This window comes from Balearica regulorum, chromosome Z, assembly GCF_011004875.1.
Source record: "Balearica regulorum gibbericeps isolate bBalReg1 chromosome Z, bBalReg1.pri, whole genome shotgun sequence".
Taxonomy (NCBI): Eukaryota; Metazoa; Chordata; class Aves; order Gruiformes; family Gruidae; genus Balearica; species Balearica regulorum.
The window spans coordinates 84,461,016-84,481,975 of record NC_046220.1 but is presented as its reverse complement, the minus strand read 5'-3'; the positions used below and the strand labels follow the sequence as shown (position 1 = coordinate 84,481,975).

At 39.9% G+C, this 20,960-nt stretch overlaps 1 protein-coding gene across 10 annotated transcripts in view; it reads left to right on the top strand.

Moving 5' to 3' along the window:
- The window catches only part of DYM (dymeclin), a 218,151-nt gene that overhangs the window by 70,017 nt on the left and 127,174 nt on the right, over positions 1 to 20,960 (top strand). For all 10 annotated transcript variants that reach the window (XM_075739713.1, XM_075739712.1, XM_075739715.1 and 7 more), the window contains exons 9-10: positions 13,276 to 13,458; positions 17,431 to 17,609. In XM_075739713.1, the coding sequence (XP_075595828.1) occupies positions 13,276 to 13,458; positions 17,431 to 17,609 (362 nt within the window). The remainder of the gene's footprint in view (positions 1 to 13,275; positions 13,459 to 17,430; positions 17,610 to 20,960) is intronic.

Genomic DNA, 20,960 nt, shown 5'->3' with positions numbered 1-20,960 from the left:
CTGCTGCAGGTACCAGTGCTCAGGTGCTTCACAAGTTTGGAGGAGTAAAACTTAGACCTAGCAGGGAAGCAGCAGATCTGTGATGACTTTGCTGTACTAGCTATTCCCTCTTAGTTGTTTGCAACAAGAAACAGACAGGGATCTTCATCTGGCATGTGTGCAGCAGGCTGTGGAAAGGAGCAAGCAACACTTATTTCAATAGAAGCAAGGGCATGAGGAGGCTGGGGAACATGCTGAGGTTTATCTGTTGAGATGTAATTCAGTGATGGGATGGAGGGAATAATGAAAACTGGAACTAGGAAGGGACGTGCATCCTCACAGAGCCAGGTCCAGCAGGTCTGCTATCAATCTGGCTGTGATTCATAGAATCATGGAATGGTTTGGGTTGGAAGGGACCTTTAAAGTCCATCTAGTCCAACCCCCCTGCCACGAGCAGGGACATCTGCAACCAGATCAGGTTGCTCAGAGCCCCGTCCAACCTGACCTTGAATGTTTCCAGGAATGGGGCATCTACCACCTCTCTGGGCAACCTGTGCCAGTGTTTCACCACCCTCAGTGTAAAGAATTTTTTCCTTCTATCTAGTGCAAATCTACCCTTCTTCAGTTTAAACCCATTACCCCTTGTCCTATCACTACAGGTCCTACTAAAACGTCTGTCCCCATCTTTCTTATAAGCCCCCTTTAGGGACTTGGAAGGTGCTCTAAGGTCTCCTTGGAGCCTTCTCTTCTCCAGGCTGAACAACCCCAACTCTCTCAGCCTGTCCTCATAGCAGAGGTGCTCCAGCCCTCTGACCTTTTTTGTGGCCTCATCTGGACTCGCTCCAAAAGGTCCATATCTTTACTGAGGACCCCAGAGCTGGATGCGGTACTCCAGGTAGGGTATCACCACAGCAGAGTAGAGGGGCAGAACCACCTCTGTTGACCTGCTGGCTACGCTCCTTTGTATGCAGCCCAGGATACAGTTGGCTTTCTGGGCTGTGAGCGTGCATGTCCAGTTTTTCATCCACCAGTACCCTAAAGTCCTTCTCCACAGGGCTGCTCTCAATCCCTTCATCCCCCAGCCTGTATTGATACCGGGGGTTGCCCCAACCCAGGTGCAGGATCTTGCACTTGGCTTTGTTGAACCTTGCACGATTCACATGGGCCCACTTCTTGAGCTTGTCCAGGTCCCTCAGAATGGCATCCTATCCCTCAGGCGTGTCAACCGCACCACTCTTGGTGTCACCTGTGGATTTGCTGAGGGTGCATGCAATCCCACTGTGTCCATTGATGAATATTAAACAGTACTGGTCCCAGTACGGACCCCTGAGGGATGCCACTCATTGCTGATCTCCATCTGGACATCAAGCCATTGTCCGCTACCCTCGGGATGCGACCATTCAACCAGTTCTTCATCCACTGAACAGTCCATCCATCAAACCCATATCTCTCACTTTAGAGAGAAGGATGCTGTGGGGGATCATGTCAAAAGCCTTACAGAAGTCCAGATAGATAACATCCATAGCTCTTCCCTTGTCCACTGATGTAGTCACTCTGTCATAGAAGGCCATTAAGTTGGTCAGGCAAGACTTGCCCTTGGTGAAGCCATGCTGGCTGTCTCGAATCACCTCCTTGTCCTCCATGTGCCTTAGTGTAGCTTCTATGAGAACCTGTGCCATGATCTTTCTAGGCACAGAGGTGAGGCTGACAGATTGGTAGTTCCCAAGGTCCTCCTTTGTACGCTGTTTAAAAAGGGTGCAGAATTTCCCTTTTTCCAGTTACTGAGGAGTTCACCTGACAGCCATGACTTTTCAAATATCATGGAGAGTGGCTTGGCAACTACATCAGCCAGTTCCCTCAGGACTCTGGGATGCATCTTGTCAGGTCCCATGAACTTATGTATATTCAGGTTCCTCAGGTGCTCACGAACTTGATCACAGAATCCCAGACTGGTGGGGGTTGGAAGGGACCTCTGGACATCATCTAGTCCAACCCCCCTGACAGAGCAGGATCACCCAGAGCAGGTGGCACAGGATGGTGTCCAGGCGGGTTTGGAATCTCTCCAGAGAAGGAGACTCCACAACCGCTCTGGGCAGCCTGTCCCAGGGCTCGGTCACCCGCAGAGGGAAGAAGTTTTTCCTCATGTTCAGATGGAACTTCCTGTGGTCCAGTTTGTGCCCCTTGCCCCTTGTCCTGTCACTGGGCACCACTCAGAAGAGTCTGGCCCCTTCCTCTAGACACCCACCCTTCAGATATTGATAAGCATTGATCAGATCCCCTCTCAGTCTTCTCTCTCTTCTCCAGGCTAACCAGCCCCAGCTCTCTCAGCCTTTCCTCATACCAGAGATGCTCCAGGCCCCTCCTCATCCTCGCAGCCCTCCGCTGGACTCTCCCCAGTAGTTCCCTGTGTGTCTTGAACTGGGGAGCCCAGATCTGGACACAGAACTCCAGATGTGGCCTCACCGGGGCAGAGCAGAGGGGGAGGAGAACCTCCTTCAACCTGCTGGCCACCCTCTTCTTAATGCACCCCAGGTACCACTGGCCTTCTTGGCCACGAGGGCACACTGCTGCTCATGGAGAGCTTGTTGTCCACCAGGACTGCCAGGTCATCCTTCTTTTTTTTAGGGTGCTAGACTGATCATTTTAAAGGGAGACTTTTCCGGAAGCCCCTTGCTTATGTTCTCATGTCTCACGTTAATTTTGAATTGTCACAACAAGTCAACAGGAGCAGTATGATAAACTTGCTAAGTGGTACCGTTTCTAACTTCTTAGATGTCTTGATCTGTCTAGCGACATTAAAGGTCACTTCTGTCAATGGCAGTCTGAATTTCTTCTTCCCCCTTCCCCATCTCAGTAGGGATGAAGTTCTTCTGAGGGTACTGCTTCAAAAGCATTAGATAATACCAATACTGTGATTCGCACTATTTAAATATAATACTGGAATCTGAGAAATAAAGATTGGTAGTAAAAAGGAAAATTTGAGTGCCCTCATTTATGATAAGATCATCTAAGGCATAGAAAATACAGATGCCTGTGAGTGTCTGTGTAAACAAGAGAAGAGAACTGAGGCACAGGACAGCCATGACTTGCCTGAAATTGTGAACATCTGTGTTGCTTGTGCATCTTGTGGTTCGTGTTTGGAACAGATCGCTTTTGCAGTAGGAGAAGAATGAGAAAGTGTTACAAACTTCTGTTACCACTTGTTTCAGTAACTGGAAACTGCATTTTTAAGTTAGGTCTTACATTGCGCTTTATGTGCAGCAGAGCCCGTTTACATGGAATACTGCAACTTGCCATAGGCAATTCCTCCTTCCACTTGGAGAAAGTTTGCACTTAAGGCATGTTACAAATGTGTATTTATAAATGGTGAGTACTTCATGATTCTGCCTTATATGTTTATAGTTAATATAATATCTAATATATCTGATAATTTATATAAATAGATGTTATTTTATAATGTATATAAATGTTATGAATATATAAAATATCGTTTCTATATACGTATGTAAAATCCAAAATATATCTATGTACCAAAAAAACCCCACAACATTAAAGTAATATTTAGCCTTTTTGCTATGGTTAAGAGTTCATGCTGGCAGCCCTGTTCAGTTAACTGGGCTTTAAAAGTTTTCTCTTCCCTTAATCAAGGTGTGCATACATTTGTGAGAACAAATACTTACAATTCTCTAAATGCCTAGTAAACCAAAAATAATTTGAGGACAAGGTTATCAGGATAAATCCAGAGAGTATTCTGCAGTATGCTAGGAGCTATTTAAAAACTTTTGGCTGCAATTTTTCAGTAAATAGCAATCAGACTTCCAGAAATGTCTGGCAGACAGCAGCTCCAGTTGTTCTTATGGCTCATACTTCATGTTGTACCGGGATCAGTACTTGAAGATCTAAAACCTCTTCTGCAGTGCATAAAGGGAGATAGTTTCTCCTGGAAATGTCTGTGGTGGATGGAGCACTTTTGGGCACCTGACCCTTGAGAGACTTCTCACTTTTAATTTTCCTGAGCTTTATTAAATTCAGAATATTGTCATGTTGTTATGCCATCTCCAAACATACGACATTGATCACTTCTCTTAGTACGCAGTTTCTCTGCTGTTGGCATGGTTGTATAGGCATTATTGTTTAGGGTAGCATGAGTGTGATCGCTGTGGATTTTTTTTCCCGGAAAAATCGTGTATTACTCTGACTACTGTCTATGTTAAAATATGCAAGCTATTTATAGCTAGACTGATACCATAAATTCACCTTGAGGAATTCCACTATACGTTCCTTAATCATTCTTAACTATTATACAGTGTACTAAATGTAATTACCTTCTTCATCTTTTTTGTTCCTTATCCCTTCCTTTCAGGGTTTGTAATTTTTCTTGTACATTATAAACTCTTGAAACAGACACATGCTTTCCTCACAGGTTTTAGGATTGGAAAGGGAATTTTTTTTTTTTTTTCTATTTTATAAATGAAGAATTAGTTTGAAAAGAAAATAAGAGATTCTGGAATCCTATGGAAACATTTATGTGTGAGGACCATGAGGACAGTGAACAGTGGAGCAGGCTGCCCAGGGAGGTTGTGCCATCTCCATCCTTGGAAGTTTCCAAGACTCAGCCTTGAGAAACCTGGTGTGAACCCATAGCTACACCTGCTTGGAGCAGGAGGTTGGGCCAAAGACCTCCTGAGGTACCTTCCATCCTGAGTCATCCTGTGATCTTACACTCTGAAAAATTATTTCTTCCTTTCTGTTCAACTTTTAAAACATCTCTGTCTTTTCTTTCCTCTTCATCTGGTTTCTTTGAGCCATCAGTTTGGTCCTGGTAGCGTTTTTCTGCAGTGGACTAGCTTAATCATTTTGTTGTCAAAATCAATGCCACAAAAAAATGTTGCTCTCGCGTTGCCAGGATAGTTTTTGAACGTGTTTCCATGTTTGTTTCTGTCCCTGATTTTGTCTGACAAAAAATATTACTGAAAATCCCACTGTCAGTGGGATTATACACATTTACTGTGCTCCCTCCCACTCTGACCACAACAATGAAATACCAGGACAGTGCCTTGGGCAAAAGCCAGAGGAGTTTTCCATTTAAAAAAAAAACCACCCCAAACCCACAAAAAAAAATCCCCCAAAACAAAACCAAAAAAGACCAAAACCCAACCCAACCCATTCTCTCCCCCCCCCCCGCCCCCCCCCAAAAACCCCAAACCAAACAAGCACAAAAAACCCAACACCAAACAACTCCTTTTTAAGGTCTCACTCTGTGTGTGTTGTTGGCTTGAGGTTTGCTGTTCAGAGGCTGATCACTGATTGAGTCAGACAGTTGTAAAATTGAATCCAACATTGGGTGGATGCTGTTTTTCCCATATTTCTCATACGTTTTCCTCCCTCTCATACTCTTCTAGCTTGCACTTAGTTTCCCAGGTTTCAAATAGTCATAATACTGTGGTATTGTGTTCTTATATAAAATAAAATAAGCTTTATGGTATTATTTATTTTATTTTATTTTTTGTATTGCGGTCATGTTTGCAGCTTCACTTATACTGGACTATCTTCAAATGCACAGCAGAAATACAGTTCCATCTCAGAAATTGTATTGCTTATGCCCAGAGGAGTTGAAATAGGTGTTTCCAGCAACGGGCCAGGAGTGGAGCTAATACAAACGTAAAGTTTTCCTTCCTTGTTTAAGATATTCCCTTTCTATACTTTTTTGGAATATATTTCTTGAAGTGAATTAATGGTTTACTGGCATTATTTCTAGCTTCATTTGGCAACTTTATAGCCTTTTGATTCAGGAATGTGGTATGTGATTTGCTTTACTTAATTCTTCAAGGTGTCTGTCACCAGATAAGTCTCTACTCAGATTCGAGTTACAGATATCAAAAATGTCTTCAGAGGTTTCCAGGTAATGAAGCTAGCCTGTTTTTCAGCATCTGTGTGCAAGTAACAGAAGTAGACCCCGTCTGGAAATGTTAAGTGTGACAGTTTAAAGGTGTTGACTTTTTTCTGTAGTTTTTCAGACAAAATAAGTTTTTTGGAGTGTCCTTATATGTTTTTGATACAGCTGTGGTGTGAGAAGCTTTGATGGGAATGCAGGTCTCCAGCTGAGGGTCAAGCTTTTGGGAGAAGGTGGTGGTCTCCATATTTTGAAGTTCGAAAGAGGCAATCTAATGGCATAATGGGGCTCCTGCCCTAATAAAAGTATATTTTCAGATGTTACACTAGGAATTCCTGAGATCTAGCTATAAAAAAGAGCATAAATAGTTTAAAATAAAATAAATGCTATTTTTGCAGTGAATTGAGGAATATGCATGTTTATTATATTAAATCAATGCAGGTTAGTATTTGTAATCTTTTTCAGTGCAGTGACGTTTGGGATGTTGTGCAAAGTGTTGGAGCTGGGATTAATCGCAGGAAGCAAAGTGGAAAAGACTTTCAAAGAAAGGAAAGAAAAATCTGTGTATATAACTTGGCTAGGCAACAAAGGAGACATGATTGTACCTTTTATTTAAAGGCTGTAAACACTGAACTGGGGAAGAAATGTTTTATGGTATTACATAGAACCACTTATAGGAATAAGTAGATGAACAAAGTAATGCTTAGACTGAATATTAAGGGAAAAGAAAATCTTAACATTGAGGGTTATTAGATTATGGAACACTCTTCCCAAAGGATGTGGTTCAAGCTCCATTACTAGTCCCTTAAAATTAGACTGGATAGAATAACAAAATGTACTGGAGGGAACACTGTTGCATGGGTAGGGGATGAAGGCAGTTACCTAATACATCTTCGCATTTCACTCGCTTCCATGATTCATTTCCTGAAACGCTGCTTCCAGAATGTGTTAATGACATCACAGCGCCAGCCTCCTCAGACACGTTGGTGCTTCTTGGTGCCGCAGCTTTCAGAGAGTTTATTTGGAGATTTTCTGCGCTTTTTTCCAGTGGCTCGTATAGCTCAGCCGTTCCCTGCAGCTTTCCCGGTCTGCCACAGCATTGCCAGGAGCAATAGGGACGGGCAAAAATCAGGTGCCTGGGATGAATTTTAAAAATACAGTTACGCACATACAAACTGGGCTGTTCCTGGAGAGACTGTGATCAGGAGTGGGGCAGGCAGCAGATTTTGTGTTGCAGAGCTTGGCTTCACAGAAATGGCTACCTTCTGCTTTTCTTGGCAAGTAGGATGAAATACTTGTCTTTGTTAGAATAGTATTATTAGGTGTGAAAAATCTCAAAAAATAAGTTGTACTCTGTCATGTATTTAAATGAGCCAAGTTTTAGTGGTTCTGTTGTGCTAATTTGATGAGAAGAAAATAACTTGTTTTTAAAACATGTCTTCTACAACGTTTTTTTAAAAACATTTAAAGAAGTCACCTAAACCATGCTTTTAGTCTTTCTATAGCATTGCAGTCACTTTTCTGTAGTATTTAGGAATTAAATACTGAAAATAAAGTATGCTAACAATAAAGCACCTGAAATAAAGCCTGTGGCAAACAGCTGTGTAAATTGATGAGACACGTGTGACTTTGACCTTGCACAGCGCTTTGCACCAATGACTAAGTGGTGGCTTGACAGGATTTTAAACCTAAATATGCTGTTTTCAACTAATTACACATTTACTCTGATATATACATATTTTACCGTTCCTATATTCCAAACAGTAAATAGAGTCAAGATGGACTGGTACATAGCTGTTGTCTCAAAATGCTTACAGCACTGCACACAAACTTTTAAATTTAGTTTCTCCCACTTGTGAATTCTTTCTGCAACCTGCTGATGACTTAGAAACCAGCTAGCCTACCACTATTTAAAATATGAATTTATTTTGCTAGACTGTGTGTTGCCCAGCAACTATTCATTTATGGTTGTTTTTAAAATGTCTTTCCTTCTATGTATCAAGCTAGCTTGGGTTAATTCTGTTAGTCTAATGACAGACAGTGGGAGAGCATTGAAAGTATTGCCGAAAATTAAAAATTGTTACTTTTGTCATGTGTATTACTGTGTCAGATATAATGTTGCAAAATCTATCACTTAGAAGAATTTGTGTCAGCTGAAAAGGTTACTGCAAGACTTGGGGCAGCCATTTCTGAGTTTTATAATGTCCCTACCTAAAAAATTCTACTTCGTAATCAGATCCACTTTTTCAGTCAGAGGTTGTAGTTAGCATATACATCAGTGCGTTTATGCTCCTTGTAAGTTTAATGTCCCTTGCGGATGGAATACTTAACATGCAAGTTCATTGACCACATAAAAAATTATTCCATATTTCCTAGTTTCTTGCTGTAATGAGTCTTCCAAAAACTTGCAATGAGACTTTCCTAAAATTTATGTATGTGCTGTTTTTATAGGCTTTTAAGGAGGCATACCCGGTGCTCCTCACAATTAGCACTTGTAAGTTGCTTAAATAAAGACCTGAGATGTTAAAAGACATGCTTATAGAGTATAAAATGACTTTGCCTTGAGACATTGTGAGCTGCATCTTGATACAGCAGTTGCCTTGCTGGTCCAGCCTCTCCTGTTCCTGATTCCATGGACCACTTTTCCCTCTCCCATTCATTATCACATAACATCCCCCTGGCAACTTGAGAAATTGCTTACATGGAAAAGTAATAGTAGGAAAGTATTTATGTATTTTTAGCTTTCTTCTAACACAATGTAGCAGCTGGAAACAAGGATAAGAGCCAGCACAACATGAACTGCCAGCTCTCCATGGGCCACCAGAAAGTGTTCATCAGACCACAATGTGAGAACCGTTGAATTGACTTAAGAAATGTGACACACATAATAAGCATTAAATAAAAAAACCCAAAACAACTCAACCCTCAAGTTCCCAAGGCTCCTGCTTGGATGTAATAAAAATGAAACAGTAATTGTAACGTTTTTGAATAATATGGTATTCACTGGTTTTGGTGGAGGAAGTACATGATGGTATCAATTAGATGCAATGAAAATCACTTTTGCTTTAGTTCTTCGTAACCTATATTTACTGCTGCCTTAGATGTTATTGCAGCACTGAACAAGCTTCTGTATGGTGAAAGTTTCCTGAACAGGAAAGCAGGGTGTGTAGGTAGGACTTGATTTGAACAGATTACTGAAATGTAGGTTAGAACTGTTCTGTTTGGTGGGGTTTTTGTGGCTGGTATTTAACGCTTTTTTACCAACATTCTCTAGTCTTGTCTACTTGTGTTCTTTCCTTTTTTTTTAATTTTTTTTTTCAACAAAGGAGCAGGATTGTCATTTTGGAAATGTTAAAATGGTAGGAAGAGATCAAGAAGATCTTTCAAAGATCTTCACGTCTACCAAAACTCTTACTTTTTCCTTTTCAGTCTCAAAAGCAGCCTGTGGCTGGACCTCAGTCTCGTCCACTCTGCAAAATAGTTTCAAAAGCATTAAAACTCATTGACAGGATGCTAATGATGTGTGGTAGGACTTGGGTAGTGTTTATGGGGGCATGAGGAAAGGATCTGCTCTGTTACCAAGCTCCAGTGATGAGAGAAACAAGTAAATTGAAATTTAATGCCTATGTTTAAATTTTATGAAGGATAGGCCGTTCACAGCAAAACTCGATGAAGTTCAGTTATTAATACGATTGCATTTTGCAACTGCTATTAAATAAAAATTACAAAAAAAATTCTCCTTTTCCAAGAAAGATACTTTGAAATAAGTAACACCAATTTCCTCCGTGTTAATTTAATGCTCTTTCAAGGGAGAGAGCTCAGAGGGTTTATCTTCCAAGCCTTTTCTCTGGCGGTTGGGAAGTGAATAACACATGTTTTGTAGAAGTGTTACAACCAGTTTAGTAAATATCCCAAGAAAACTCACAAATCAATTATAGCTCACAGTTTGTTAATATAACTTGAAATAATGGTATGCAGTGCTAGAAGTTCAGTTGGCTATAAATTTCAATGCTTTATAATGAATAAAATTTTTAAAGTACCCTTCACACTCTTACCTGTCTTTTGGATTTAAAATGTCTTTAAAATCAAGCTCTTAAAATTTTGCTTAGTCCCATGAAAGTAAATAAATGCATTTAAACTATTCTCTGAGTAGATACAAACATGAACCTTATTTGTATCTTCCTCTTGTTGTGTAAGAGAGAGCAGAGCATTAGGCTGAGACTTCTGCAGAATTGTCTTTACGTTAAATAACAATCTGGTGAAAGAAATTTCTTTTTTGATGAATGTGTCATAACTTCATTTTGCCATTAAGTGTTGTTCCACAGACTGTCAAACTAGATTAAAATCCTGGGTTTGTTTTCATGGCTATGAACCGTGTTTCTAGCCATCTTACAAAGATCTCAGATTTTCTATTGCAAGAAAAACCAAACCCATGCCTTCCTCTTAAGCAAGACCTTGCTATGCCTTATATGGAATTGTATGAATAGGGGGAAGAAAAAAAAAAGCTGTGATGGGTATTTTTTTGTGGAAGAGTAGGCCAAAATGGACCTGCTCATTCTCTTTTAAAGGTAAAAGCAGCCTGGTCCTTCTCAAAGTATCTGTGTATCTGCCAGTAATAATTGGGAAAATTTTAATGTTTCTCTAGTTGACAAAAATTCTAGTAGCGTGGTTCCATTGAGTCAAGAAATAGTTATATTAAAGAATTGCAATTAAAAATAGATTACAAGTATTTTGCAGGTAAGAGTAAATTCTATAGATGGAATAAGTGATCCAAATACATATACGTTGAAGAGACTGGTTTAGGGTTAAATATTATTCATTTCATTACTTATAATTAGCACCAAAAAGGTAGTATTTGGTAATGTACAGTTTTTGTGGAGTATATAGAGCTCCAGAAGCACTTTGGGTCATGATACTATTGCAGGCAATCCACCGCCTTCATCCTTTTCACAGTTTGGTAGTTTAGTTTTGATAATTGTAGCTCATCTTTGCTACTGCCCAGAGATACAGAAAGCTTTAAGAAAACTTCTGTAATTTATATTTCCCTTGGGATATACACTAAAATGATGAGAGGATAGGAGTAAATGAAATTTGAAGTAAAATTTAAATGTGAGATCCAAACACTATATGTTAAAGTGTCCAGGCAAATTTTATTGCATGCTTTTGATGATGCCAGGCAGCACTAGTGCAGTTACAGCTACCTATGCCTATGCTAGTAGCTTAAATAGGAATTTTAAACATTGGGTTGTCTGCCTTTTATTCTGTTTTTTCTGTGATGTTCCGATGAAGCAGAATCTGAAATGTGATTCTGGGCCGTTTTCCTGTGTCGCTGTATATTTGTCCTATGTTTAGTTTTCTGTTAACTGTAACTGTAGACCTGAAAAGAAGCTGATAAGGAGACCTTCTAAGGGGTTGCAGCATGACTTCGGTTTTGTTTCATTTGCTAAAAAACTTAAATATAGCTTAATAATTTTGAAATTTACATAAATCTAAAACCAGGTGTAGCAAAGTGATATTTCAAATATTGTGAACGAACATATAGAATGCAACTAGAAACACTGACTACTTATCTCTGTCCTCCTAAGCTCTTTATTTAGCATTTCAGTTTGCTGATAATCATCAGAAACAATATTTTCCTTTAAAAATGTCTCTTAACTTGAGTAGGTTGGGAGCACCAACCGATACTTAGCACCTAATTTGACGTTGCATTTTACAACTGAAAGGAATATTAGGAACCCATGAGCGTGGGATTACTTTTCTGGAGGAATACACTTACCAACAAGAGACACAACTTCAGGCGGTTACTTGGTTCATATATCAATGTGCAGATTTCTCTTGGACATAATTACCTCATTGTCCCTGGTGGAAGATTCAACTTACTCGCCAGTATTTTGGCCATATCCTTCTTTTCCTAACTATCGAAGAAAGGTGTAGTAATGGCAGATGCCAGACACAGAAGGGTGGGGTGGTAGAAAATTAAAAATGTAGAAACGCTTGTTTAGTTGAGAACTGCACTAGACTTTAGGAGAGTAAATGTACCAAATTTGAATTCATTTAACAAATGATGATAAATATATGGTTACTTCAGTTTGGTTGTTTTTTTTTTTTAAAAAGTTTCTTTGTATGTTACCTGTCTGGGTAGCTCATGTGAGTTTAGTAGCTAACTTCATGGTCAGCGTTTTTATTTGGCTTCATTCTGATTTAAGAACAGTGGATCAAAAACACGGTGATAAAGGATTATTAATGTAGCATGAAAATTGTGCTAAGAAGGCTGTAATTATAGTGCTTTTTATTATAAGAACTCCTTCAAGCTGCTTAACACTGAATGGCATTAGTTCCCTTGCCCTTGACATGGCAGTAATTGCCCTGCAATTGTGTTGATGAAGAAAGCGTTGGTTTATTACAAAATCTGACTATACAATTACATTTGAAGAAAAATACTCTTTGCCTGGCTTGAAATTTTGTAGGGCTAAGAGTACTTTAAATTCTTTTAATTGGTTATACTATAGTTACGTTTTGCATTGAAATGGCTTACAGGTTTTTATCCTGTGCACCTTGAGTCTGGCAGACTAGAAGATTGAAAACTAAACTTTCTTAATTTTTTTAATGTTGTAAGGAATAAATATGAAAATGACTCTGCATTTCAGGCTCAAACAGTATGATAATGAGAGTTTTAACGAGCAACCTTCAGGTGCTGCCTTAATACTGGAGGTGTACATGCACCATATATATGCGCCTACATAAAGGGGAGGGTATTCTAACATGCATTCTTAATATAGTTAGTGAGTAAAGACCTGAGAGTTGTTGTGGAATGATGAGCTGTTTACATTTTTGTACCTAATAAATTTTTGCAGGTTTAAAATAAATGAAGTTTTTGTGCTTTGTTACATGTGTATTTTTGAGGCAGATGAGACAACAAAGACTTGCTTACCCAAAAGGAATCAATCAGTCTGTTATTTTGACAGTATCAATAATGATTTGTCATTTCAAACTTTTATTTCTTTTTAACTAGATTTTTAACTTCAAATTATTGCAAACAGTTTGTACTTCCATGCCTTTACATCTTATATGCAATCTATTAAAAAGGAATTTCAGAACAGTGTAAATACTTCTAACTGGAGAGCTTTTTCAAGTTGTTTCGTCTTCTGTAGGAATGTAAAAATATAAGGCTGAGTTTAATGATAACTTAAAATTTAAATTTAAATTGCTGCTTTTTTCCCAGGAAGCTTATTAGTTGCTATTATGTTGTCTACCCACAATAATGAGCAATGATGATGATCTCTACAGGATTCTAAATCTGGAGGTTCTCGTTTAAGCTGGTTTTTTTTTCTGTGTTCTGCCTAAAGAAGCTCTGTGCTTTAAAATGTGAACACCCGTAATATTTTTTTGCCTTTTCTCTCTAGCTGGCCTGTGGACAGTCTTCACACTGGGCGGAGTGGGGAGTAAACCAACGCCGCAGCTGGAGCAGTGCTCCCCTTTAGCTAACCAGAGTCTACTGCTTCTGCTGGTCTTGGCTAATCTGACCGATGCTCCAGATACACCGAATCCCTACAGGCAAGCTATTATGTCCTTCAAGAACACACAAGGTTTGCATTTGTTCTTATTTCTAAGCATGAACTGATGAAAATGGAGTGTTAAGTTGCTGCGACTGCTTAGAGGGTCTCTTTCCAAAATTTGTTTTCCCTCCAGCCAGCCCGTGGAAGAGCAATAATAGTACATTTTCTTCTGGGAGTTCTGAGGTGGAGTTCCTCAGCTGCTGGAACTTAATGGAAGGGGCAGAAGGAGAAGGATACTCTCTCCTTCAGACTTGAGAACTTTTAGAAAGCTTCATACTTTCAGAAAATATACATAAAACTGACCTATAAGTAGGTCAGTTGTCCAAGAGTCTGCAGGAGTCCCCTAAAACTTTACAGCATTTGGGGAAATTCTGTTTACCTGGAGTCATGTTCCTTAAAGCTAAGAGAAGCAATTTAATTGCTAAACTGGATTGATTTTCCAACTGTATTCTTGTATCACAAACGTGAGCAGAAATTGGTTAATGTAAACATTTTTATGAGACTTGTACTTACGGAAGGTTTCAGAGTTGTTTCAGTGCTTGCCTGGTTTTTGAGAAGGCTGGTTCCAGTCTGTAGATCAGGTACCTGCAGGCACAATGCTGCACTGACTCAGTGCCCTGCTGCAGAGCATCTTGCTTGGGACACAGTAATGCCTTAGCACAGCTTGAAAACTGTCATACGTGTATCGTAAAATTTTTTAAAAACCTATTCTATGTCAAAATTAGCATGAAAAGCCATATTTTCTCTAGATGTGTACGTTTATAGAATGACTTACTGTTTCACGTAAACTTGTTTCCGCTAGCGATATTCATATAACTGAGCTTAAATTTGATTCCTATGAACATTCTGACGGGCTGGTAAAAGGAAAATGATACGACAAAGAAAGGCTGTTTATGGTCATAATCATCTATAGTATGTGACTATAATATGAAAACTGGCTTTTTTTGTTGAAGTAACTTAATTTAATTTAATTGGACAGAACTAATCAAATTCAGGATAGTTTTCTTTATTCTACATGGTTGAGCACAGCTTAATTTTTCTGTTAGTTTAACGTGTGGAATAATACAGGATATGCTGTTGTTGCTGATAAGTTTCTTTAATGCTGTTCAGATTTTTTTTACATTTTTAAAATATCCTTTAGTAAAACAGATAGTGAAGTACTATACATATAAGTGGCATGGTTTAAACATGCACTAAATGAAGCTTGAAAGTCAATGGACACTCCTCAGCTAATGAACTGTGGCATCAGGTTGCTGCTTAATAGAACGTGTTGAATTGATCTGATTTTGCTGTCTACATCCAAATTTTCCCTAGTAAAGAGAAATACTCACCTGAAATTGGATGGTTTTAAACAAGCTCTCCATGAGCAGCAGTGAGCCCTCGTGGCCAAGAAGGCCAGTGGTACCTGGGGTGCATTAAGAAGAGAGTGGCCAGCAGGTCGAGGGAGGTTCTCCTCCCCCTCTGCTCTGCCCTGCCCTGGTGAGGCCACATCTGGAGTTCTGTGTCCAGTTCTGGGCTCCCCAGTTCAAGACAGTCAGGGAACTACTGGGGAGAGTCCAGCTGAGGGCTGCGAGGATGAGGAGGGGCCTGGAGCATCTCTGGTATGAGGAAAGGCTGAGAGAGCTGGGGCTGGTTAGCCTGGGGAAGAGAGAGGAGACTGAGAGGGGATCTGATCAATGCTTATCAATATCTGAAGGGTGGGTGTCTAGAGGAAGGGGCCAGACTCTTCTGAGTGGTGCCCAGTGACAGGACAAGGGGCAAGGGGCACAAACTGGACCACAGGAAGTTCCACCTGAACATGAGGAAAAACTTGTTCACTGTGAGGGTGAGCGAGCCCTGGGACAGGCTGCCCAGAGCGGTTGTGGAGTCTCCTTCTCTGGAGAGATTCCAAACCCACCTGGACACCATCCTGTGCCACCTGCTCTGGGTGATCCTGCTTTAGCCGGGGGGGTTGGACTAGATGATGTCCAGAGGTCCCTTCCAACACCCACCAGTCTGGGATTCTGTGATTCCATTGCCCATGGGCTGTAAGACACAGCCTCTGTGCGTGTGCTCCTGCAGAAAGGAGCAGCATTTGCTCCAGTGCCTCCTGCTGAGTCCAGCTCAATGGCTGGAGCCATCGCCCCTCGCCGAGGCCAAGACAAGCAGCAGCTCCCCGGCACGCCGTCTCTGCTGGTCCCCCAGAAACCCAGTGGGAGCCAGGGCTCCTGTGGGGCTCTTGCAGATCTTCCAAGCACTTACTCCATCCAAAGAGGGTGGAAACATTGTTCAAAATAAACGATAACTACCACATTGTTCCACGCTGAAAGCTGTTTAGAAACTTCGCTAAGAATACAGGCTAAAATAAAGGGGAAAGCGAGACCCCCCACATCTCAGCGGGTGCAATGAGTGTTTGTGTGATCAGTCCCTACTGCTATAGAGATTTCTCCAGAATAGTGGAAAAGTTTGTGAGGAAACCATGAAAGAACTCATTTAAAAGTCAAATTTGTGCTGGCCCATGGTTGCTGCCCGTGGGCACGTGCATGGTGACACTGTTCTCACTGTTTTCTGTGGTGATGCAGTCTATAATATCTGAGAAATCTTTCAGGATTTGAGGAAAAAGGAAGATTTGGATGAAGTGTAATAGTTGCTGCCTAGCATGCTGGCTGTCATAATACCACTTGCTTGTAAAAATGCAGGGGTTTAAATTTGCATTATTTCTTTTTTTCCTTTATTCTTCTGAGTCTTTTCTTCTTCTCTTTAAAAATCCCTCCTGTCCAGAAATCGCTGTCCAGGATTAGCAGTATTATCACATGTTTTTTATACAGCAGAGCTTTCCTGAGTTAATGCATTTTTAATAAACGATAAACAGTTCAGAAATCTGTAGTCTGTTATTGTGGGAACAAAGGAATTTTAGTTAAATTCTTCAACTTTGGACATCTTGTTTGTAGTAACATGGAAATTTTTGAAGTTCAGACCTTTAGTATACTTGAGTATCCAAACTGTTATTGCTTCCAGAATATCCTCTTGCCATGAAATTGCTGTAATTTTTCCATATGCATCGCTTGTGTGTGTGCTCAGAAAAGATAGCCTTTGAATTCCGTTGCCAGGATGCTGAAATAAATCAGCTCAAAAAGGCAGACTCATCCTACTTCATGTATCATCATGTAAGATGCATGTTTTGGTTCGATGCTTTTGAACAGAGCCAGACAGGAAAATGTTTTATACAAATTTTTGTGAAGCTTGTTGAGAAATATACCTGCTCTGCACTGGAACAAAACCTTATACTCTCAAAGGTCGTTGTTTGTTTGGGTTTTTTGTTTTTGTTTTTGGGGTTTTTTTGGGGTTTTTGGTGGGTTTTTTTTTTTTTTTTTTTGTGAAGAAAGCAAAGGCAAAATCTCTTGAGATGGGGAGATCTGGAGGCTGAATAAGGACATGAACCTGGCTTTCTGACTTCAGTATGAGTGCGTTGACTGTCACACTTGCTTTTTCTATTTCCACTGGAAATTCCTAGATGTTAGAGATCTGTGCTGATGGACTTTTTTGTTGAAACTGGTAAGGCTTTTTGTGAAAAGGTTTTGTGAACAGAAATCTGTTTTATTCTCACTTCCAGCTCTGGCACAAATTATATCGTGAACATGTACAAAGTGCTTTTATTTTGAGGGATGTCAGTGGTGTTTTAAATCACTTTAACCCACTAAAATGCCCACGGCATCTTTTAAGTCCTGACAACACCTATGTTTCACTGAAAATATACTGATAGTTTTGACCTATGGGCATCTGCCCTTTGTGCCAAGAAATGGATAGGATATAACTCCAGCCCAATGCCAGTGAACTAAACCTGGAAGTTTTGGTTGCACATGAATCCGTACATTGGTTCCAGAGAAGATACTGTAGCTGCCCTCCTTGCAGCAGCTTGTGTCCACATAAAGTATTTCACTGAGAGATTTTATAAAGTCAATAAGTGGCTGGATGGTAAATGTATTTGTTAAAGAATTTTTTTTTATTATTTCTTTATTTCAGATAACACTGCTTTTTCATCATCAAATCCACATGCTTTCCAGATTAATTTTAACAGTTTATACACAGCTTTGTGTGAGCAGCAGAAATCTGATCAAGCGACTCTTCTTTTATACATGCTTCTGCATCAAAATGGCAACGTACGGACGTATGTCTTGGCACGAACGGACATAGAAAATCTCGTAAGTACTGCTCTGCTTGCCTCGTACTCATCACGAGGGGTTGGTCCTGGAGGCTTGGCTGTCACCAGCTGCCGGTGTCCCCTGCTTTGTGGGGGAGAGGGGATCAGTAGGTTCTTGCTCACTTATTCACCACTTCTAATTCACTTATTCATTTTTATTATGTTATCTCAGGAGTATGACACTAAACTTGTCACTGCGGTAAAAGATAGTACTGATAATGCTGTCTTTGATTCCTTCTCAGTGACACGCTTAGTCTGATCCAGGTCAAACCTTCTGACCTCTAGGCATGGTGTAAATAAACTGGTAGCAGATACCATTCTATTCATTATTTTATTTTTCTTTTTTAGATATTCAGGCCAAAAAGTTACACGAGCTTACTGTGTGCGTACAGGGAATAGTTAAAATGAGCTGTGACTTGACTAATATTTCAAATGTCTTACAAGGTTGACCTGAGGCTGAAACTCCTCAAGAAGCAGCAGCCAGATTGTATAGAAATGCAATTGTAGTGACTTTTTAGCTGCTTTAAATAAGATTGTGGTTAATGGCCGATATAACAGACCTTCTACGATTTTTGTAGGTTATAAATTAGCTTATGCTCCCCACTACGTTTAGTAATGTCACAAACCACTTTAACAAATCCTACTTATTAAAAAGCATTCCTTTAATAAGATAATGGCTGTCTAGGGGAATTGGTAACAGAATAGAGAACCCTTTCCATTTTAATATTTGAAATCTTGCCAGATAAGTCGATCCCTTGCCTGTTTGATGGCAGATATGGAATGAGTTTGGTCTCGGTCCAAGTTCTAGCAGATGTATTGCTAAAATCAGAGTTGATAGACACCACTGTTGGCAAACTCAAGTGAGATGGTTGATACTGAATTGATTCAAGACTGAACTCCTGTGTAGTCCTCTGTAGATTATCTAGGTGAGGGCTGAGTAATTTTGTATGAATTCTGTGAACAATTGTCATATTTAATTTTCTGGGTTGTATGCTATATGACATGTTTCACAGCTGCTAACCACATCAGTTTGCTTTTCTCTTTAGAGAAATAAAGGTTAGGTGCGTGCATTGTTTTATAATTAAGATGTCTGATACACTATAAAACTTCCAGAAAAAGCATGAGGTGCATGTGTCAAAACAAATCCAGATGCAGGTACTCAGATGCTCTGTGATGTGGGGTATTTTCATATATTATCACCTATCATTCCTCCTCAAAAGAAAAAAAAATAGAAAAATCCCAGAATCACAGAAATATAATGGCAACATTAAACACTGTGTGGCAAGAGCTGAGAAAATTCAGGAGAGCATCACTGAAAAGTCAACAGCACATTTGATTTATTTTTTTTTAATACCAAAATTTGAAACTGTCTGCTCTTATTTTAACTTGTCATGCATACTGTTGTTTTTTGTGATCACTTTGACATGTTAACTGACATCTTTGTCTGATCCTCTTGTTTTTAGTGGCCTGATAGGTTAGGGTGAGCAGCAGCCAACTGAGAAGAGCAATTTTAATTGCTTAGTAACGCAGGCCGAGCCAGACACAAAAAGGCTTGGGGGTGTGGGAGGGTTACGGGACAAAGAAATCATGACCTCCCAGTTACAGCCCGGTGGTGAATAAGGCTAATTTTGCCTTGGGCTTGTAAATGAGGGGAAGGGGCAGAAATAATGGAGCTGGTTATTTCCTTCCCTATATGGCAAGATGCTGCATACTATTCTGGTGGTGTACTACCATAATTCATAAAATATTTACAGACTGTTGAAAAATGGAGACAATGTAGAGAAACTTTTTTTTTTTCCTTTAAAATTAACAACAAAACTGTGAGAGGCTTAGAAAGCCAACTTAGCTCACTTGGTCAGAAAAGAGCTTGAGAAGCATCAGGATGTGTCTGTGCCTTCACAAGGGGAAAGCCTGCAACAGAAAGGACTTTGCTTGCAGAGAGGTGTGATAAGAACGAAAGCGTGGAGGTTGAATCCCACAACTTAGAGATATGGGAGCAAAACAGTTGAGGTAATTAATTCAGAGAAAAAATTGCTGGCAAAAAAGTGCTCTCCAGGGATATCTTTGAATGAGGGTGGATGACTTTTTGGAGGGTTATGGCATAAGTTAGTGGCCTCTTCATACAGTTGGGTGAAGTATAAGAGTCTGTGCTGTATGAGAGATCAGGTCAGTAGTCAGCTTAGCTCTCACCTTAAACCTTTCGGGGATTTGCAGGTTGTTCCTGTTTCACTGCACTCAGTCCATCACATTTGTTTTGTTTTCCCCTCTTTTAATTCTTCTTGGGTTTGGTGCCCAGGAAGCATCACTAGCAGATGTTCTGTGACATTTCCTAGGGGGGTTTTGAAATCTGTCTTTGCTCTTTTGTAACTTCAGTTTAATTTGTAAATTGATTCAGTGTGGTTTTGTTAACTGTGGTAATAGATGATGTCTCAGCTTGCTTCCTCATTTGTGTATGAATCTACCTCTGTCATTATATATAAATACCTTCATCTTCTGTTGTGCTTTATAATGCTTTATCGTTAGTAAGACAGTGTGTCTTTTGTGCTCTTATAGTAAGACTGCTTGGTAGAATGAATAGGATGTTTGTGTGTCTTCCATAGTGTATAGCTTGTATTCTTCTCACCTTGTATTCTTTTACAAAATGATTAGCTTAAATATCTGATGCTGTTAGGGATGTTCACATCTGGCTATCTCATTGGAAGTACTTGCAAGGATTCTCCAGGAAGCAGTGGTACTGGGGAAATAGGGGGCAGTTAGCAAACGTTTTTGTAAGCATAATGTTGTGGTCTATGGATAGGAGAATGTTGAGCCTTTTTCTGTTTGTAAGAGCAGTTAACACCCATATTGCAGGTAAAAATGCCAGCGAGGTATCTGCTTATAAGAAATAAGCTATTTCTATTGAATGTGTTTGCTTTGCTGAGCTCACTGCTATATGCTGTAGATTTTGTTGCTACTCAACATGACTGGACTGAAATAACGTATATGATGATGTATTTATATCAACTGATGGTACAGCAATATTTTTTCCTGTGGTATAAATTTGGCTTAAGCAGGTTACTTGTGTTGCTATGCGGTTTTGTATTTTGTTGTACACTAAAGACAAGCTATTTAAAACTCTTTGCTGGGGACACTGTTCCTGACCTGGGACTGAATATAGCACCTGCAATTTTCAGTGTCTTTTTTTACCTGCCCCTTGTTTTGGGGATTAAAAGTAACTTTTTAATGGTGGCTATGTCTTGCCACTTAAAAGCTGCTCCTGATGGAGGAGTGTTACTAGTAGTCCAGTAATGGTAGTTTAATGACTGTGAATAAAAGACACAGTAATACAAAAAGAAGTGGTTCTTGTCTTCTC